At 44.8% G+C, this 18,360-nt stretch overlaps 2 protein-coding genes across 5 annotated transcripts in view; one reads left to right on the top strand and one right to left on the bottom strand.

Annotated features, from left to right (window-relative positions):
• RASSF6 (Ras association domain family member 6) overlaps positions 1–18,360 on the bottom strand; it is a 78,607-nt gene that overhangs the window by 58,612 nt on the left and 1,635 nt on the right. For 3 of the 4 annotated variants that reach the window (XM_075422058.1, XM_075422059.1, XM_075422056.1), the window contains exon 1: positions 3,099–3,142. The exons of the other annotated variant lie outside the window; for it this stretch is intronic. The gene's annotated coding sequence lies outside the window, so the exon portion shown is untranslated. Of the gene's footprint in view, positions 1–3,098; positions 3,143–18,360 lie in introns of those variants that run through there. 4 annotated transcript variants of the gene reach the window in all.
• LOC104331888 (interleukin-8) lies at positions 3,853–7,549 on the top strand. Its single transcript, XM_009937234.2, has 4 exons — positions 3,853–4,004; positions 4,788–4,923; positions 6,075–6,158; positions 6,746–7,549. The coding sequence occupies exons 1-4, from the start codon at positions 3,944–3,946 to the stop codon at positions 6,774–6,776; spliced, it is 312 nt and encodes a 103-aa protein (XP_009935536.1). The 5' UTR covers positions 3,853–3,943; the 3' UTR covers positions 6,777–7,549.

The following is an 18,360-nucleotide window of genomic DNA, read 5'->3' on the forward strand; positions in this document are numbered from 1 at the left end:
GAGCAGGTGAAACCCCAGCTGCGGGGCCCTAACAGCTCTCTAGCTGGACTTGGTATTTCGTCTGTTAATGCCAGGTAGATTGAATTTATTTTTAATAGAAATATTTGTTATTATTTACTAATACTTATGTAATAGTATAATGAATATTAATGTGTCATTTTATAATATTCCTAGATACCTTATATTAATATTGTAAATGACTTCTATTGACTTGGATCAAATGAAACATTTCATTTAACTCACAACAATTATTTAAGTGAAAGCTACAATACAGAATTGACTGTTTTCAAGCAGAGCTGAAACATATGTCATAAATAAATATGCAGTCACATAAATATATGCTTATACTATTGTATTTATAAATACATAAATAAAACCACAAATCAACTAAAGAGCTGCAGTGCTATTTTGTGACTCCAGAGGGATTCAGGAAAGTCCAGCACTCGCCGTGATCTGACTAAGGGTACATAACCATCTATATTTAGACACTTAAGTTTGAAAAAAAAATCACAAACTGACTTAAGCTTTTCTCCTTTCTTTGCTGCCACTTCCTCACATAGCAAGTCAAAAACCAGATGTTTAGGAGACATTCTGCTTTTTATGTATCCGCTCCCTATGCCCTGCCTCACTGTAAACTTCCCCAAGTGTTTGCACAACGTTGTGCCCAGTCTCTGAGCAGCAGAAGCGATTATTTCCCAGCCCCTGTATTTGGCCCTTCTGCTCTCCGCGGGTCAAGTGGAATGGCAGGTGAATGCCAAGCCCTTTGCAGGGAAAGGGAGGTGGTTTCAGAAGACAGAGTGGGATTTTTCCCCTGGGGAACCAGAGGAATGAGGATGAGAGTAGAGAGGATGCACAAGAGCCAGGAGTTGGCAGAGTTCACCTTGCACGGGCTGAGCCCTCATTTCAGAGAAAGCTTTGTCTCCTGGGCCTCTAGACTCTTGTGTGCACAACTTCCCAAGTGAGAGGTCTGAATTTGTCTAAAACAAGGCAGATTCTTCATTTTCTTAGAGAGAGTAACTTTCTCAGCCCAGCGGCCAGAGCATTCCTCTGGAACCGGGGCGACTCAACACAGTAGGGAACTGAAGCCCAGCTCTCCCTATCTCTCATGATGATCTTGGTCACCAGAGCACACACGAATTCCCCCCACTGTGTCCCTTGCGTTTGGGTGTCCTTTGCTACATGCCAAGCCTCTGAGCGATCCCAGCCAGGATCCCAAAAGATTCCCTTTTGACCTTTGTGTTCATTAGACAAGGCAATGAGTCATGAAAAAGAAAACCCACTAGTTTCCATCCTGCAGCACGGAGAACACATCCTATACCCTGCCTTAAAACACGGCAAGGGAGGCTTTTACTTCCCTTTCAGCAGTCTTTCGGTAATTGGACTATTGCATAACTGCTGTTTTGTTCGTTACAGGCGTGCTTTTAACAGGGTTAAGCATGGAAGTTCTCTGCTTGCGGCGGTATCAATGCACCCAGTGATGTTATCCTCCAAAAGGAGCAGCAATTCCAGTTGCACAAGTCATCTCTGGTGGCTGACGGGAAAACACATGCTGCCAAAATCAGATATGGATTTGGAGTTCCCATAGGCAGGGCCCGGGATGAGATCCTGGGCAAAGCGTTGAAGGGATGTAGGGAGAACCTGGGCGAAGCACGGCACTCCCAGGAGCACTGGTTAGGAGTGCCTCGCCTTCGGGCTTCATCTCACCTCTCAACCTCTTCATGCCACTATCGCCTCTATTCCACCCCCTTCATAAAGTCCCCATGAAACTGTGCCACATCAGAGAACAGGTGGAGGTAGAGGAGATGCTTCAGCTCTCAGAAAACACAGCGGATTTTTATTTCAGTACAAACATCCCGCTCTTTTAGACAGATACTTACTCTTAGCTCAGGGGCAGAGTTAATCATAGAGGTGGAGTAGGCTCTTGGCTTCACTTTTGACCTGGGGATTTCTGCAGATCTGTTACTGCCACGCGCAGGAAATAGCTGAGTCTAGTGGTAAGGAGGGCAAGCAGTCCCTTGGTGTTACTCGGGGATTTGAGGGGGAATTTTCTTTTTTTGCCTTGGACATAATTGACATTTCAGCGCACACCAAAATTAGATCATAAAGCTGCAAATAGTAACTAGAAAAAGCAGGATCCATAATCAAATTTTAATCCCCCTGTGTGTGTGCATACATATGCAGGGACACAGAGAACCTGAAAGAAAACAATCAGCAAAACCTGTTCCAAGTAAACCGATTACAGCTCCAACACCTGCAAGGTGACACCACCCTGTTAATTTAACATAACATGTGCAATGTAATACATCATAAACAATAAAGCATACCCTTCAGCACCTGATAACATCCTCTCCTTTTTCACGCCTTCAGAGGACTAAATGTCGTGTTCAGTAACGCTCCCTAAGACACACAGCTAAGGAGAAGCACCACGAGGAGTCAGAATCGGCACCTCAGTGCTCAGCCAGGGGTAGGAGAGACAACTTCACGATGTCTTTTCTCCGGCCAGCTGACACAATGATGGGAAACACAGAAACATTCATCACAAAGTTCCTTTTCTCAAGTAAGTTAATCAATCACAAATGGTACGCAGTGCACCATAATAAATAACGGGCAAACTATTAATCTGTTAGTATAAATAAAATGTAATGCTTGACATGCTAAAGATAATTGGGTTTTTAGGAGCTCCTCGAGCTGGGGACGAGTACCTCTATAAATCCACAGATCACAGAAACATGAAGCCTTGAGGTTGGAGATGACGAGCAGCAGAAGTCATCATGGTCAAAAGAACAACGTTTCCACAGCACCGAACCAGAAAGGCTGCTCCTAATCACATGCACTCCAGAAGCGTTAAAAAACCAACCTTCATTTAAGCAAAGGATCAGCATTTGAGCCCAAGTCTTCCCTTGCACTGGCCTCCCTCACCAGGCAGCATCTCTGCCAGCCCAGCAAACGAACACTCTGCGTTCACGCCGCAAGGTTCCATAGCAGCAATGCCTACAGCAGTGCCGCACGACTGCATGTCGCTTCCCTTTGCTAGGACCGAGGGTTGCGGTCACTGAAAAACATTGCAGAAAAGACTTATTAAAAATGTCTAGGCTTACCAAAGAAACAGAAGCAGCCGCGTTCAGCAGGTCGTGCTATTTAGCTTGCACACAAAGCTTCCTCTGTTTATCCTTCATTAAGATGTGACATGCCAAATGCAGGCATGATTTCCAAAGCCCAGAGGAAGCTTTGACTACTGCAGCCTCAATTCCTTTACTGAACAGACAGTAATAGAGATTAATTTGCTTTGTAAGATGCCACTTGAACAGAAAAAAAGAAAACAGCAAAAAATTAAAATCATTAACATCAGAATAATGTTGAGGTAAAATTCTGACCCCAGTGAAAAAGCTTTTCAGCGATTTCAGCACTGCCCGACTGCCGCTCCAGTGGCTTAAAATCAGATAAGTAGAAGCTACCACCATAAATGAAGAAATTAAATATCTCAAGTATAGATCTGGCACCCCTATGAAGAACAGTTATTACCCTGAAGAAAATTATGAAAAGTTATGACATAAATATAACTGAAACCATCTTAAAGTTGTCTTGCCAAATAAGGGTATGTAGTAGAAAAAGCACAACATTTACAAAAGCCTACAAAAGAAATCGGAATGCATGGCTATTATTTACATATTTTTAATAAATTAATACATTATATCATTCTCAGCAGAATAATTCCTCGTCATCTAGGAAGGAGTTTCACAACAGTCATGTGACTCATTTTTACTGCATCTGGGAAATTCCTCTAACGCAATCTCCATGCGAGCCGAGCAGAGGCGCCGGGCACAAAACCCTATATAAGCACGATGGGTCGCCCCGACCAGCATCGGCAATCCTCCGGGACCAGAGAGGCCAGAGCTCCCCCGCACCAGAGCTAAACCACCCCGCTGAAGGCTCCTCTCCAACCATGAACGGCAAGCTCGTGGCTGTCCTGGCTCTGCTCCTGCTCTCAGCGGCCGTGTCTCACGGTAAGCAAACCCCTCCCGAGACCCCCGCGGCCGCAGCGTCGTCTCGGCACCTACCGACCTGCTTCTCCTTGCAGGCAGGTAGCTCTATACCTGCTTCAGCAAATTAGTTTCTTTCGAGAGATTTTCAGCGACTTCTTTTCAGTCAGAAATCTATCACGCAGCCCTTGTGCTGAAGAGTTACTGACATCTTGTGGGAACAATTTCAACCGTGCAACCTAAATTGGCTTTGTTTCTATGCTTCGCTGGCAGTGTACGCAGCCAGAGACAAGTGTTCGAATGTCTCTCTCCCTTCCCACGCAAAGAACAGTTTATGATCTCATATTTGTTGCTTAGTGATCACACTGCCTCAAGCAAGTAATATACAGCTGGGAACGGAGAGCAAACAATATGAACTTATAGCATGGACAAGCTAGGGTTGGACTAGATGACCCACAGAGGCCCAATTAATGAAAAAATCTAGGGCTCTGTCTTCTGCATAGTTGCCAGTTTGTCGATCCAGATATTAAAACGATGCAGCCAACCGTAGAGCGTGGTCAGCACAAGCGACCACGAAATATGGGGGTTTCTTTTACAAGATGTGTTAATTCAGTTTTAAACGTACTTGGGCATCAGATCCTCTGAAACCAATAAGCAATTGATCTTTCCAGCGTGAGGATTTAGGCAGCTCGGACAAATGCAGTATTTTAATTGAGAATGTTGTTAAAACAGAGCAGTCACGCTTTCCGTCCGGCGCAGTGACGGTAGGACCGCCTCTCAAACCTGATCTTCCTTTTCTGCTCACAGGCAGGGCCCTGGCGAGGATGGGAACGGAGCTGCGGTGCCAGTGCATCGCCACTCACTCCAAGTTCATCCCTCCCAAATCCATTCAGGACGTGAAGCTGACGCAGAGCGGCCCGCACTGCAAGAACGTTGAAGTCATGTAAGTAGCTCCGCACGAGCCTCCGCTCCCTCGCCACGCGCCGCTGCTGCGGCAGGGGCTCTCACGCCTCGCCAGCACGATGACATGTAGTCAGATCTGGTCATTCTTTTGCAAGAGACATTTTTAATACACCGTGTTTTCACCGTCTCTATGACCTTACATATTCCTGAACTGATCATTATTTATCTGTCATGGGACATATTAAATATTGCTGGTGGCAGAACATGAGGTTGAGGGAACTGGGCTTGTTCAGCCTGAAGAAGAGAAGGCTGCGAGGGGACCTAATAAATGCTTACAAATATCTGCAGGGTGGGTGTCAGGAGGATGGGGCCAAGCTCTGTTCAGTGGTGCCCAGTGACAGGACAAGGGGCAATGGGCACAAACTGAGGCACAGGAAGTTCCGTCTGAACATGAGGAAGAACTTCTTCCCTCTGAGGGTGATGGAGCACTGGAACAGGCTGCCCAGGGAGGCTGTGGAGTCTCCTTCTCTGGAGATATTCAAGACCCGCCTGGACAAGGTCCTCTACAGCCTACTGTAGGTGACCCTGCTTCGGCAGGAGGGTTGGACTGGGTGACCCACAGAGGTCCCTTCCAACCCCTACTATTCTGTGATTCTGTGATTCTGTGAATTTCAAGGACTGGTCAGTTCTTAATACATGAGGTAATAACGTAGTTTAAATCTTGCATTTATTAGGCATGGAAAACTCCCACTAAAACAATCTGCAGAGAAAAATTAAGTTCCCACAAGCAGATTCAGGGAAACAATTCAACTAATCTGGTCTTGAATAGCATGGAGAAGGGACTAAAATCTTGAAATCCTTCTCCTGCTGAACCACCTTTTCACCGCTGCAGGTTTCAGCCGTTGTGTGAGCAAGCTTTGCCAATGTAAACAACTCCAAACCAAGTGCCACATGTATTGAGAAAGATTTCTGGGAATGTGCGGCCGCTTTGACCGCAGGCACACAGGCTCACACAGCTTCTGCGCGGTTTTAGTCTCCACAGCCATGGAACACATACCAAAACAGACAAGTCTAACCTAGAGAGTTGGGATCAATTTCTACTAACTAATCTAAAAATGTAATATCACTTTCTGTGAATAAAACAAATCCATGCAGCAGTTTCCTGACTTTGCTTTATTCCCCGTTTTGCAGAGCTACCCTGAAGGACGGCAGAGAGGTGTGCCTGGAGCCCACTGCTCCCTGGGTACAGCTGATCATCAAGGCAATCTTGGCCAAGTAAGTCCCTTTCCCTCTCAGTTTGGGCAGTTGAGTGGTGACCCTCCCAAAAGCAGACAGTTTGCAGGATTTCTTAGTGATAATTTCCTTTTTCTCTTAATAAGAGTTAAAGAACAAGGAAACTTACTGCTTAATTATAGAATCAGTCTTAGTGTTTCTCACTGCTGCAGCGTCCTTGCTCAAGCTGATACGCCTCTACTAAACACTGGAGTACCGGCAACTCCGTCTGGAGGGAAAGGAACACAGAAGTGTTTGGCTCCCTTTGAAAAACGATGCTTAAAAAATTCATCGTCCCCTCACTTACAGCAGCATGCCTTAACAATTCCTATTTCAGAGTTAATGAGTTTCTTGATGCGAGTAAATGCAGAAGCTCCTGCTGCAGAAGTTTCCTAGCTAGGCACCCGATCTGCACACGCTGGGATTTCAGTAACCGCTTTCCAAACAGCACCTTTATTCTCTGGATGCCTCAAGGCAGCACATAAAGTTGGAAGCAGACCACTCATCCTTAACTATTTGTGCAATGCTAAGCAATGATGACTGCTCTTGAACCTCCGTTTAAATAACGCTCTTCCCTCGCCTCTTAACAGGGCTCAACTCAACTCTGACTCGCCACTCTAAGAAACACCAGGACAGAAAAACCTGGGAGCTGCTCCTGCTCCTCACTCGAGGGAAGCATTTGGCAGAAGCCTCCGTCAAGCAGCGTGCCACCTTCCACCTCCTGCAGCAGTGTTACTACGTTAATTTATGGATTGTATTTATTTATTTAACTGTATTTATTTAAGAAAGTCTTTCAGAATGGTCGGTGCTGTCTGTGGGACACGCTGTTCATCGACACTGAAGACGCTGAGTAGGAAAAGTGGTTTGCTAGAGGAAATGAAGAACCCTTGGCAGCCACTTCAGCCAAACACAACTAGTTAAGTGCAATGCACTTACAGCACAGCTTGTTTACACTAAGCCTTACTATTTTGCTACTAGACCAGCAAACCGGTAATTCCTCCTGCTCCCCTGGAGTGCACTAGTATGTTGTGTCAACAACAGCCTCCCGAATCACGGTCAGCCTGTGGCTAGGCTGCGAACGGTGATTTCTGACTTTAGAAATGTAGCCTAGAGAATCTGTAAGTCAGGGGGTTAGGTATTTATGTATTGTGATTTTCATGGTATTTATAAATGTATTTATTGAGTAGTTTCTATACAAGAGAGAAAATGATGATAATTTATTTAATTTCTACTGGATTTTCCATTCCTGCTGTTCATTTCTTGAGAAATATTCACAAGCTCATTGCTCTGTACAAGGACTTGGTTGTATGTCTAATTACCTACGGAATCAGCTAATGGAAAAAACTGCATCTTACATACACAGAACGTGCTTCTGAGAGTGTAATTTGTCCTAACAATGTATTATTAAATGTTTTCTATAAAAAAAAAATCTGTTCTTTATCTGTTTATTATTTTACACTTTTGTTTGCCTTATTTGGAAACAGTCTGCTTCATTTTGGCCACCTCAGCCTGGTTTCTGGAACTGAGCTGAAAATTTTTCGTACATGGTACCGTAAGTCGCCCTGTTGGGTAGCCTGACACTACTGAATGCAGTAACAAACTCTTCGGGTAGGGTAAAAGGCTCCCTCTGCTCTCTTCAGGCTGTCCCCATGCCTTGGGGCCTGGCTGGCTGTAGTGCAAGGCTCCTTATTTACGTATCTTGCACACAAAAGAATTTTATCCTCCGATGCCTAAACACTGCCAGCGTCCAGATCAGCCCCAGAGCTGCAAATCTTTGCTACACCAAAAGGCCACTATTTGCCTGTCAAAATGGGAATTTGCGACCTTTGCTTTGGGTATCCAAATATCAGGCATTTCCCTTGTCCAACAACTGCCTCCCGTTCTGACCCCTGACATGGAGAGCGCTGAGTACACGCTGCCTGCCTCTTCTGCAAGGCCCGGCTGCTCCTCCCCATCATGCTCAGCCCCTTTGGGAGAAGCACCCGTACCGCCTATGACCACCGAGGAAGGATTCTGGCAGATAAACCGGGATGCTGCACCTTGTTACCACCCCATCTCCCGTCCCAGGGGGGCTGCTGGGGAGCACAGGGTGGTGTAACGTGGGTGCAACGTGTCTTCCCACAGCAGCCCCAGGGCAGCTCATAAGACAGTAGTATAAAACATTGATGCATAATAATTCTCTGAAATCATCACCTCAAAGTGCAACGGCCGCCAAATGAAAGCTAGCAACATGTTGGGCATCTTCAGGAGGGGAACTGAGAGCAACAGAGATTGCATAGGTTTAAAGCCTCTTGCTTTAGTGTGTACCTGTTTATTTGAGGCACGCACACTTTTATTTCACTTCTTCCTATGATCTAGATAGTCTTCAAACAGCAGAAGGATTTTTGCCAGGCAACTCTGTGATCATAAAATATGTGAGCTGTCTTTGGCTTGCTTCTTCTCGAGGACCCTTCGCAGTAGGACCGATGTCAGTCCTCTCCTCAACCCATATTATTTTGGCACCAGTTTGAGGCGTTTGGCCACTTGAACTCTGAACAATACGCCCTGTGGCCCTCCAGTTATCAGGCCACGCAGAAGCCAGAGGAGAAAGCTGCACCCTTTGGTGCAGACTCTTTAGCAAGCATCTCTGTGTGTGCACGCGTGCATGTCTGTGTAACACACCAGAAAGCTGACCAGGTGGTGAGTAAGAGTCGGGACGTTTGCCCCACAATGAATGGAAGGACCCTTAGATTCCACTGCAGCAAACTACAGGTTCTTGTCCGCCTTCTCCTTTTCCCAACCTCATGTAAACTTCTGCTCCCACCACCACCCAGCCGCCATGTGCATTCATCACCCTCCATCCACATCTCTACTCCCCTCCACACAATTACACGTAGCAGAGGTGTTTACATGTCCTTTCTGTCCTCAGCTCTTTTCTTGGTCTCTTACACCACCTTCCTTCCAAACCACTTTCACTTCCTTCTTCCATCACCACTTGCAGTCTGGGGGCAAAAGGACAGCAGCACCAACCAACCAACCATGCAACCACCTCACACCATTTCCCCATCCTCAAAGTCGCCCTCCCATGCCTGGTGGCTGTAGTTCTGCTCTTCTATCAAGAGCCTTCTCAATCACAAACCTTAATTTGTTCCCTCGAGTTTCAGTGTTACTGTTCTTACAATGCCAGCAGTATATTCTCTCTAATGTACACGTGCTGCAAACCATAGAGGAAGTCATTGGAAGAAATACTGGAAAGTCCCTGAAAATGACTTCTAACTCTTCCTCAGAAGAATAAAGAATAAACACTGGTTTGCTGGCCTCCACTTCACTATCCCTGCTGAACGTTGACTAATACAAACATCCTGGCGGGGTATCAGGTGACAGACACATTATCCATGCTTTACTTGCTTTTGTTTACGGATTGCTTCCCATTCTGAAAATGATTGCATTTCTTATGTTGTTATCACACAACATGGGAAAATCCCAGGAAAGTTACACACAGCACTGCCTTGATATTGTAGACTTGTTCTGAGCATTGCATTTATTCTTGTTTACAACAGGATAATATGAGCGACTCCATAGGAAATGGATCCTCCGGAAATTATACAGACTGCCATGGAATATTCTGGGTCAGCAAATAGGCAGTTTGCTTCTGTGTGCAAAAAGGAAACAAGAATTTTGCCACCTATAAAAATGAGCCTGTGCTGTCTATTGTTGAAAGCTATCATGAAAATTTATTTTTACTATTACCTGCAGTTGATTATTTTTAATAATAACTGTCAGTGCCAGTCAGCGTGCAGATGACTTCATAATTTCTGTGGATTTCTAGAGAGGAAGATACTATGTGTGGAAGAATCTAGAAGGTAGGCTGAGAATCTAAGCGCAATTCAGAAATTACAGACGGAATAAACTCGAATGCTTGGCAAGAGTTCACGTGCAAACTCTGCAGTACCACAGCTCCATAGCGATGGTGCTTACAGTGCATGTTCTTCAAGCTCTCTGTACTTCTGGCCTGCTCAGCCACTTGTGACAATGACTTCTGCCGTTCAGCCACACGCTGTAGAGGTACACGCATCTGGCTGCTTTCAACATGACCTGTTGAAAGCAATTCGATTTTCTCATATTTTCTTTTTTTCCCTGTAATTCCTTTCTAAATGCTTCCTGAAACTCTAACCTTTTTGACTGCCATAAGACGCTGTACACAGTTCTCTAAAATAATCAAGCCTGTGACACCCAGATCTCTCTCCTCAGTGACAACAGCTCACTTGCAATTCCTCCTGTGCAGGTACAGCTGGGTTACAGGCGTAACTGGGCTCACTGATACTGGGCTTCTCCTGCCCTGCCATGAAACAGGCAGCATCGTGACATCTTTCTACAACCCTGTGCAGGCAGATTTCAATATAGCTATGCTCAAGAATTTTGCATCATTAACAAATACAATTTATTTTAAACAACTGTCAACCTCTGACAAGTCCAATTGTCTTATTCCATGAAAATTAAAATTCGCAAGGAATATGATCAAAAGTTTTGGAAAAAAAAGTTGTACTAGGTTGACCAGATCCCACCTGCCTGTATCTCCACGGACTCAGCCAATGACTCTAGTGGATATGTGAAGTAAGATTTTTTTCCCTCCAAAGGGCGCATTGGCAACTCCATTATCAGTCTATCAGTTCCTCCTATTCCTTACTGGAAGACAGGAAAACTGGGCAAAACCTAATATTTTTTTCTTTTGCAGATAACTGTTTTTCATATATACACACCTTATGAAAATCTGCAGAAAGAAGAAGTCATTAGACAAGATGCTTGTCTTGAGAGCGCACCTGGACCTAGTTAATGACCTTCCCTCCAGACGAGCCCTCCGTGCTTGAGGAGGCAGCAGCAAGAGCAGAGTTAAGCAGCTTTTCTGACTCAGTTACTACAAAATGCCAGAAGGCCAAAACCAACTTTCAGGCACTGAAGCAACACTGACCCTGAGCTCCTGAGATTAATGACTTCTAGCTTCTCCTTGCAACTGTTTTCCAGAATGTTGAAAGCTCCATAGCTCATAAGCGGGCCAAATGAGTAAGTCCACTCTCTGAGCCTGGCTTTTTTACAAAAGAGATATATCACACGCTTCCACAGAAATAATGAAACTTCACAAATACTGACAGTTCTTCGTTGCCGCTTCTTTTCTTGAGGTCGCATTTTTTTCAAGATTGCAAGCAAACAAGAGAATCAGAATTCACCTGTCCATGCTAAAACTAAAATGTCAATAAAATTGTAAATCTTGACATACTCACCATTTCTATTTATCTTTAGGGAGCTCCTCTGTAAATGTTTCTGTCGTATTTGTTGACCTTTTTATTACATAAGGATATCAGGGAGAAGGGAGCCTTCTCTCATATCCAGGGGCATGGATATGCATTCACTTTTTTCTCTGCCACCAAGTCAGGGCAATAAGTGTATTTATGGTTCTTGGATTCATATCTGTTCTTTCTTGACAGATTTGGTTGGCTATGAAAGCGGGATCAAGACGTAAGTGTGAAAACGCCTGAGGGTCTTGCATGAACTACTAGCATTCCCAGGATTAAGCAAGAGAAACGCCAGGCCCCCGGGCTCCTGCTCACCCCTCCGCCCTCTGAACGACGCTGATGCCTGTGACAGCCTGTTCAGGTTACCTTGACGGGACAAACAAGATGCGAAGGCTGCACGCGCTGCGCGGGGGATGCAAGCCCAGAGTCTCAGGCACTGGCTTGAGGATGCTCCCTGGGATAGGGCTGAGGGTGCTTGGCCTTTGGGTTTGTGCTCAAGCCTCTGCCACCTAAGCTACTCTGTCACTTATTTCATCTCACTTCTCCTGTCTTGTTGTCACGGGACACTTGGCAAATTGAAGGAATTGGGTGGTGCCAGGGAGAATTTCCCTCCGGGAAATAACGAATGACTTAAGAGAAACTAAAACATAGGCAGATGACAGGAAGACAAACCTTAAATCCAAGAAATGTAAACATTTTTTTTAAACCATTTGCGGTGTATTCTTTCCTTCTTTACCGTTTTAGGAAGTGTAGGACACATACAAGGCACACATTTGCCTGTCCTCTAGACTATCATCTCAAAGTTCTGCTAGTGTATATTCAAACTATAGCAATCTTCAGCAGTGATTACTACTAACTTTTGACAGGACATTTTCATGTCTCACTTTGTCATGATTTTTTAAAATCCAAAAAAGAAGGAACACACACTCTTTGAAAACCAACTTTGTCCTCTTCCATTCATTTAAAGAAAGCTCTGTTTCTGGCTACGAAGCATCACCACCACCAAAGCACTGACCGAAGACGTTCTTGCCCCGTTAGCTGAATGCTGACGCATTCAGTGGCAGATTGCATGAACGGTAAGACTGGGCAGGCTAGCGAAAGCCTGGATCACATGTGCTCCTTTTTACTCCGTGCAGAACTTCTGGAAGGAATAAGGCTGCAGCAGAATGAGCAGCTGCATGGTGGCAAAGCGCAAGCACCAAGGAAGCAATCAATGCCATGGTCAAAAGGAAAGGTCTTCTGACTGAAAGCAAGTACCTATCTACCAGTGCTGAGGAAAGCAAGGCCACCTGCTGTAATGGGAGATAATCAATCACTACACATGCAAAGATGAGTGCCGTATTTTCTCTCTTCGGTCAGGCTGTCACAGAAATAAAGCAGAAGCAACATATACCGAGCACAGGAAAGGACCAAAGAGCAGAACTTGAAGCGTCACCTACCACCACCCAGTCTTGGACACGGGACAGAAGTGTAGCAGTACGCCTTCCCACACAGAGACACCGGGCAGAAATCCTCCTCAGCATCTGCAGCACTTCTGATTTCAGCCTCCACTGATGTCCAGCATGGGTTTTTCCACTAACTAAAACTACACAAAATTTATGTGAATTAAAACTAAAAAAATCCCAAAACTCATTGAGACAACGAAGTATCTAAATCCTTAGGCAGTTTCAAAGAGAACAGCCAAAATCCATTTGCAAACAGAGACATCTGAGATGCTTATCTTCATTCATATCTCCTGGGCTGACAAGAAGTGACTCTTGATCAGGAAGGGAAAGCAGTCAAAACGGAGAGAGGACTCATTTCTCGGTTTGTTTCGGTAGGCCACCCTTCCCTTGCAATGTGCTTGAAAAAAAGTGGCCCAATGTAGTTGCTTTTTCTCATAGGTAGAAAGAAAAAATAGAAATTGGCTTTATAGAAAAATCTACAACACTGGGTTTGAAACACAGTTCTGGCATTTCCACTAAAACTACATGTTCCACAAAAAGTAAAATTGTGAAGTCTTATGGCACGTGAACTGTTAACACGCTGACAATACAAAATGGCAAGCAAGGATATGGCAACACCGTGCCCGAGAAACCAAGCTACAGAAATCAGTAACTGAAACTATACTGCTGACGCAACGTAAATGGATTTTTTCCTACAAATTTGGGCCTCTCTTACGCCTGGTTACACTTCTGAGCTTAGCAAGGTTTCTGGTGCTAACAGCAAGTTCACTGCAGTCCAGTGAGACAGGCCACTCACAGGGAATGCTATCTTTTGCAACATTTAGGAATTTTTTTATGACATAACCATCACCAAACACGAAACACACATTCTGAGGGTGTGATATGTAAAGAGGATGAATTACACTCCCCAGATGTCCACAACGCCCTGGAACCAGCGATACCCGCATAGACTGAAATCTCCTCTTTGACCACGAACGGCACTGCGGCTCCCCGGCTCTTCCTGGTATCAGGAGCTGTGTTTGAAAGCCAGCAAATTTTTCCAGTCCTTATGACTAAACCCAGAGTAGCTTTTCAAAACTACCCAGGCACCTACCTGTTAAAACCCAAGTGTGTGTTTGCACACATAGGCAGTGACGAAAAACCTGACAAATTAGTTTCAGCGTCAACAGCCCATACTCCCTGAGGAAGCTGCCCACCCCGCTCAGTACTCACTCTGACCTCCTGGCATACATTCAAAGAAACAGTCCACTCACATTTGAAAATTATTTGGGCCTATTTTCTACTTGTCTGACCTCATTCTGCCTCAGATGATAATATCTTCCCTTATGCAGTATTCATTGTTCTTAACTTTGTACGACAGAGCCACAGAATTTGGTTTGTGTTTGTTTTCCCACTGTGACAATTATTCTATATGAAAAAGGATTGTACAAATGGAAGAAGGACCTATATACACGCTTCAAAGCAATAACAAATAAATATTTGGGAAGGCATTAATGCATATTTAATATTACATAATTAACAACTAACTGTGGTTATATCAGGTTCCGGGTGCTTGAGAACAAACCTTTAGATTTTTTTAATATTTAAGCAGTTTAGAACCAGGATCAGAGGCAATCACTTATTCAAGTTTTGTCAGTATGAGAATATTCTTCTAATATGAGAAGCAGGGCCATCATGTAAAGCTAAAGGAAGCAACGTTCAAACAATAAGACGTGGTTCTTCATGCAACAAATACTGGACCTGGGGAACTTCTTGCCATGGGATTTTGTGCACTTCAAAAGTGCACAGAGACTGAAGACAAGATTCAGCAAGAACATAGAAGAAAATCCACTGAGGACACCTAGACGCACAGAAATGTCATCCAAGTTGGGCAATGCCTGCTGAAAAATTGGCGAGAGTGTGAGAATGTTCTGGACAAGTAGCCCCAAATGCTTGTCCTCTTCCTTTCCTCTTCTCCAAGGTATTTGTTCTTTTTCAAGGCACCCCCAGCTCAGGAATAAAATACCAACGTCAGTGGACCTTTACTTTGATCCTCAATGGCCATGCCTGCGTTGTCTGTTGTACATCAGTATCCAATGCGATTTATAAAGGAAAATTAAAGTCATGTTGGAGACACAAGAACTAGGCAACCTGCCTGAATCAGTTTGTATAGGATTACTTACAGTGCTAGTGTCTGACAGCCTCTGCTTAACGATGCTTTCTCAGATAACAAAATATTTACAAGTTCCTGTCCAGCCAAACAGAACGATTGTTAAGTGTCAAGAAATCAGACCAAGCATGATACATGTAATAGTATTTGGTCAAAATTTCTGGAGATGCTCAAAAATAATCAAAATTAATTCCTGTGACATTAACCCAGTTTCACCTGAAACACTACAGGGCTGACAGCAGTGCCACTAACGCCAGCGCTGACCTCCACTTAGGCTTTTGCAGACTGCCCCTTTGTCTGTAGGGACACAGGCACCAGCAAACACCTCTCAGGCCAATCCACACGTCCTGCTGCTAGCAAACTGCTAGTCTGGCTCCTGCCCGTCCGGCTCCTGCCAGTCCTACCTGTTGCTCACAAACAGCAGTTTCCATCTATAACGAAAAGCAGGAAGTCATCTCAGATCAGCATTCCAGCCTTGCTGATGATGGGAACCTGGAGCCCAGCAATGTTCTTCTGGGAAATGTAGTGACTGATTTTCAGCACACAGGCTTAGTCTCTAAAACAATGTGATTCAGCAGCTCGGTTTGCTTCCTTTTACAGTATCAACAATCAGATATGACTGATACGAATCATACTTTGTGACACTGCAATCAAAAATATCCTCACAACTGCAGTGTTGGAAATCCTGCATTTTCTACTTTTAAAAAAGCCACAAATTAAGCAGCCACATTCCAAATATTTCTGAATGCCAAGTATTTGATCTGAATGGGGAAACATGTTTGAGTACATGAATTCTCTCCTGTTTCACACTAATCTTTAGGGTCTCTGACAGCTTAAGACCACAGATACTCTTCAGGTAAGTCCCCATGAAGCAGAAATTCTTATAATGCCATCAAATTCCAACATAGTTGCCCCCTGATATTAAAGATGCAGCTACATATTTAGGGGAACATTTTCCCCAGCACTTAAAGGGCAACTGAATTTAATCAAGGCACATGCTTAATTCCAACTGAGTTCAACCACTGCACTGCAGGAGGTTTCTGATTCTCACCCAAAACAGCCTGCAGACAACACCAGACCCACAAGACAGGCCACAAGGTACAATGTTCCTCATGTGCTCAAAAAAGCAGATAAGCTGCTTTGCCCCTGCTACCTCAGGAGGCCATTTACCTTCTCTTCACCACTCTCATATTTGCATTCCAGACCACTGAGGCTTGTTAGGATAAGGAGGATAGCGGCAGCAAACACACTAACCTCTTCTGCTCACCTCACCTCCTCTTTCTGGCCTGCCTCAGCTCTGCTGCATGGTGAAGTGCCTCTGCAGCTCCACACTCACTGGGGCATTTCCTTCTGAGTGAGATTTAAAAATAATTTTTGACATCACTGCTGCCTTCAGCAGAAGTTGCTATCCCCCTCCTTCTCCTATCTTGTCTCCATGTTTGCTCGTTTCTCCCAACACCTCAGCAGTCTTACATGCAGACACAAGCGTTTGTGCAGCTGCATGGTGCAACACATTAAGAACTGGTAACTAAAAAATAATGCAGTGCAAAATAAGAGTTAGCTCCTTTCTCTCGACTCGTTTATTCTACAAAAAACTGTGTTGGTGTAAGCAACAAGAGGGAACAAAGGCTAGGAGTGAATGTTTGCTGTGGGATGGGACCATTCAGATCAACCCAAAGACCATTGCCACCAACTGTCAAACAGGGGCCCAGGACTGTAGCTCCCTGGTTTCATCATGTAAGGGAAACACATTTGTTTGTCCACGTTTCGAAGCAGAGGGAAGTGAGAACAGGATTGGAGCTACAGCATCTAACTACAGCATCTAATAGCTTGAGTTTGGGCCATGAAGCCCTGTGACGATCTGAACTGGTACCAGTCAATGCAAAGGCTTTATGCAATCCTTGTACGTTTACAGTTAGCTTTATTTTATTCTTACTCCTGATAGCCATATATTAACAGATTCTAGACTCCTTACAAGACATCCTGCATGTTTCTATGAGAACAAGGACTTTCAACCCCATAGCACCCTACAGTAACTGGCTTTGAAAGAAACAGAAATATAGATTCTACCACAGCAGAAATTTCCTTCCCGTAGGACAGCAAATAAAAGGTTTAGAAATAGCAGCTATTTGAACCCCACCCCATTTCTGGGTAAACCATAGAAGCTGAGCCATTTATTTGCTCAAGGTAACTGAGACATCACTCAGTAAACACCCTCACCATACTGAGCAGGGCATATATGCTGAACACAGGCAACTGCGCTGTTCCATTCGACTCTAATCTGCGCCATCGGGCACTTGGTGTATTGCATGCACGCTTGTGGCTGATGTTTTCACAGTAAATGTGGTGGTTTGCGTGCTGAAAAGCACTCTTCCTTCCTCCTGCTCTGAATGCTCGTGGCATTTTGGAGACAGTGTGCGAGTCCTTTCCAACCCACATGCCACGTGCCCTGCCCTTCACAGATCCACAGAGCGGAAAAGGAACAAGACCTTCATTATCAGTTGGATTTTTCTTTCTTTTTTTGTCCCTCCTTCAGCACTATTACTGTGTCAGGCATCTGGAACTGCTTTTTCAAGCTTTGCTGTGAGTTCACAGGTCTTGTAAGCACAGAGTAATGAGCGGCTCCTAGGTGGTCACAAGATGCTGGTGCATCTGAGTCATTTTCTTATTCCCCAGAGGCACTTTCCCTTCTCCGAGCAGCACTACTTTATTGCAGTGATTACAGAAGCCAAAGGGTGCTGCTGTCTCCCTCAGCACCATCACCTTCCCTAGGTTCCTAGTCTGTACTCGCTCTCATCCTGCTCAGCATCACAGCTGCATTCACTGCAGAGAAGCTGGGGTGAGTACAACCCCAGTGCCTCTACTCCATTACCTGTTGGCAGCATACAGACAGAAGCTCGTGCCCAAGGATCCCGGGAGGAGTTTGCATATTATGGGTGCTATAAGCAATGACTTTTTGCTTTCCCGTTGCCTAGGCTAAGATATAACTGAAAAAGTGAAAACCTAAGAGCCAGTACGGCGTGTTCACCCCTAATTTGTCCAGAGATTGCTGCACCCCAAAACACACCGAAAATACCTTCCTAGTACCCCGGGGATAGGCGTTTCTGACTGACCAGCCTGATAATCAGCAGCTCGTTTACAAGGCAGCAATTTCCCCTCCACCTCCCTGGTTTCACACCATCTCACAGCCATTTGTTGAGCACAGGTATGACGGGGCAGCTCTGCTTCTTCTGAGCTCTCCTGCACTGTGTTACACACTCTCACATGAAATAAGGCGACTCTGGGCCCTTGGGCAAAAGGACCATGGTACAAAAACTTGGTAACAGCTATCCACCACTGTG

The sequence above is a fragment of the Opisthocomus hoazin genome, chromosome 5 (genome assembly GCF_030867145.1).
Source record: "Opisthocomus hoazin isolate bOpiHoa1 chromosome 5, bOpiHoa1.hap1, whole genome shotgun sequence".
Lineage (NCBI taxonomy): Eukaryota > Metazoa > Chordata > Aves > Opisthocomiformes > Opisthocomidae > Opisthocomus > Opisthocomus hoazin.

Coding starts and splice junctions, on each gene's coding strand:
- LOC104331888 (XM_009937234.2), top strand. CDS start 3,944: ATGAACGGCAAGCTCGTGGCTGTCCTGGCTCTGCTCCTGCTCTCAGCG. Junction 4,924..6,074: donor TGCAAGAACGTTGAAGTCAT/GTAAGTAGCTCC, acceptor CCCGTTTTGCAG/AGCTACCCTGAAGGACGGCA. Junction 6,159..6,745: donor ATCAAGGCAATCTTGGCCAA/GTAAGTCCCTTT, acceptor GCCTCTTAACAG/GGCTCAACTCAACTCTGACT.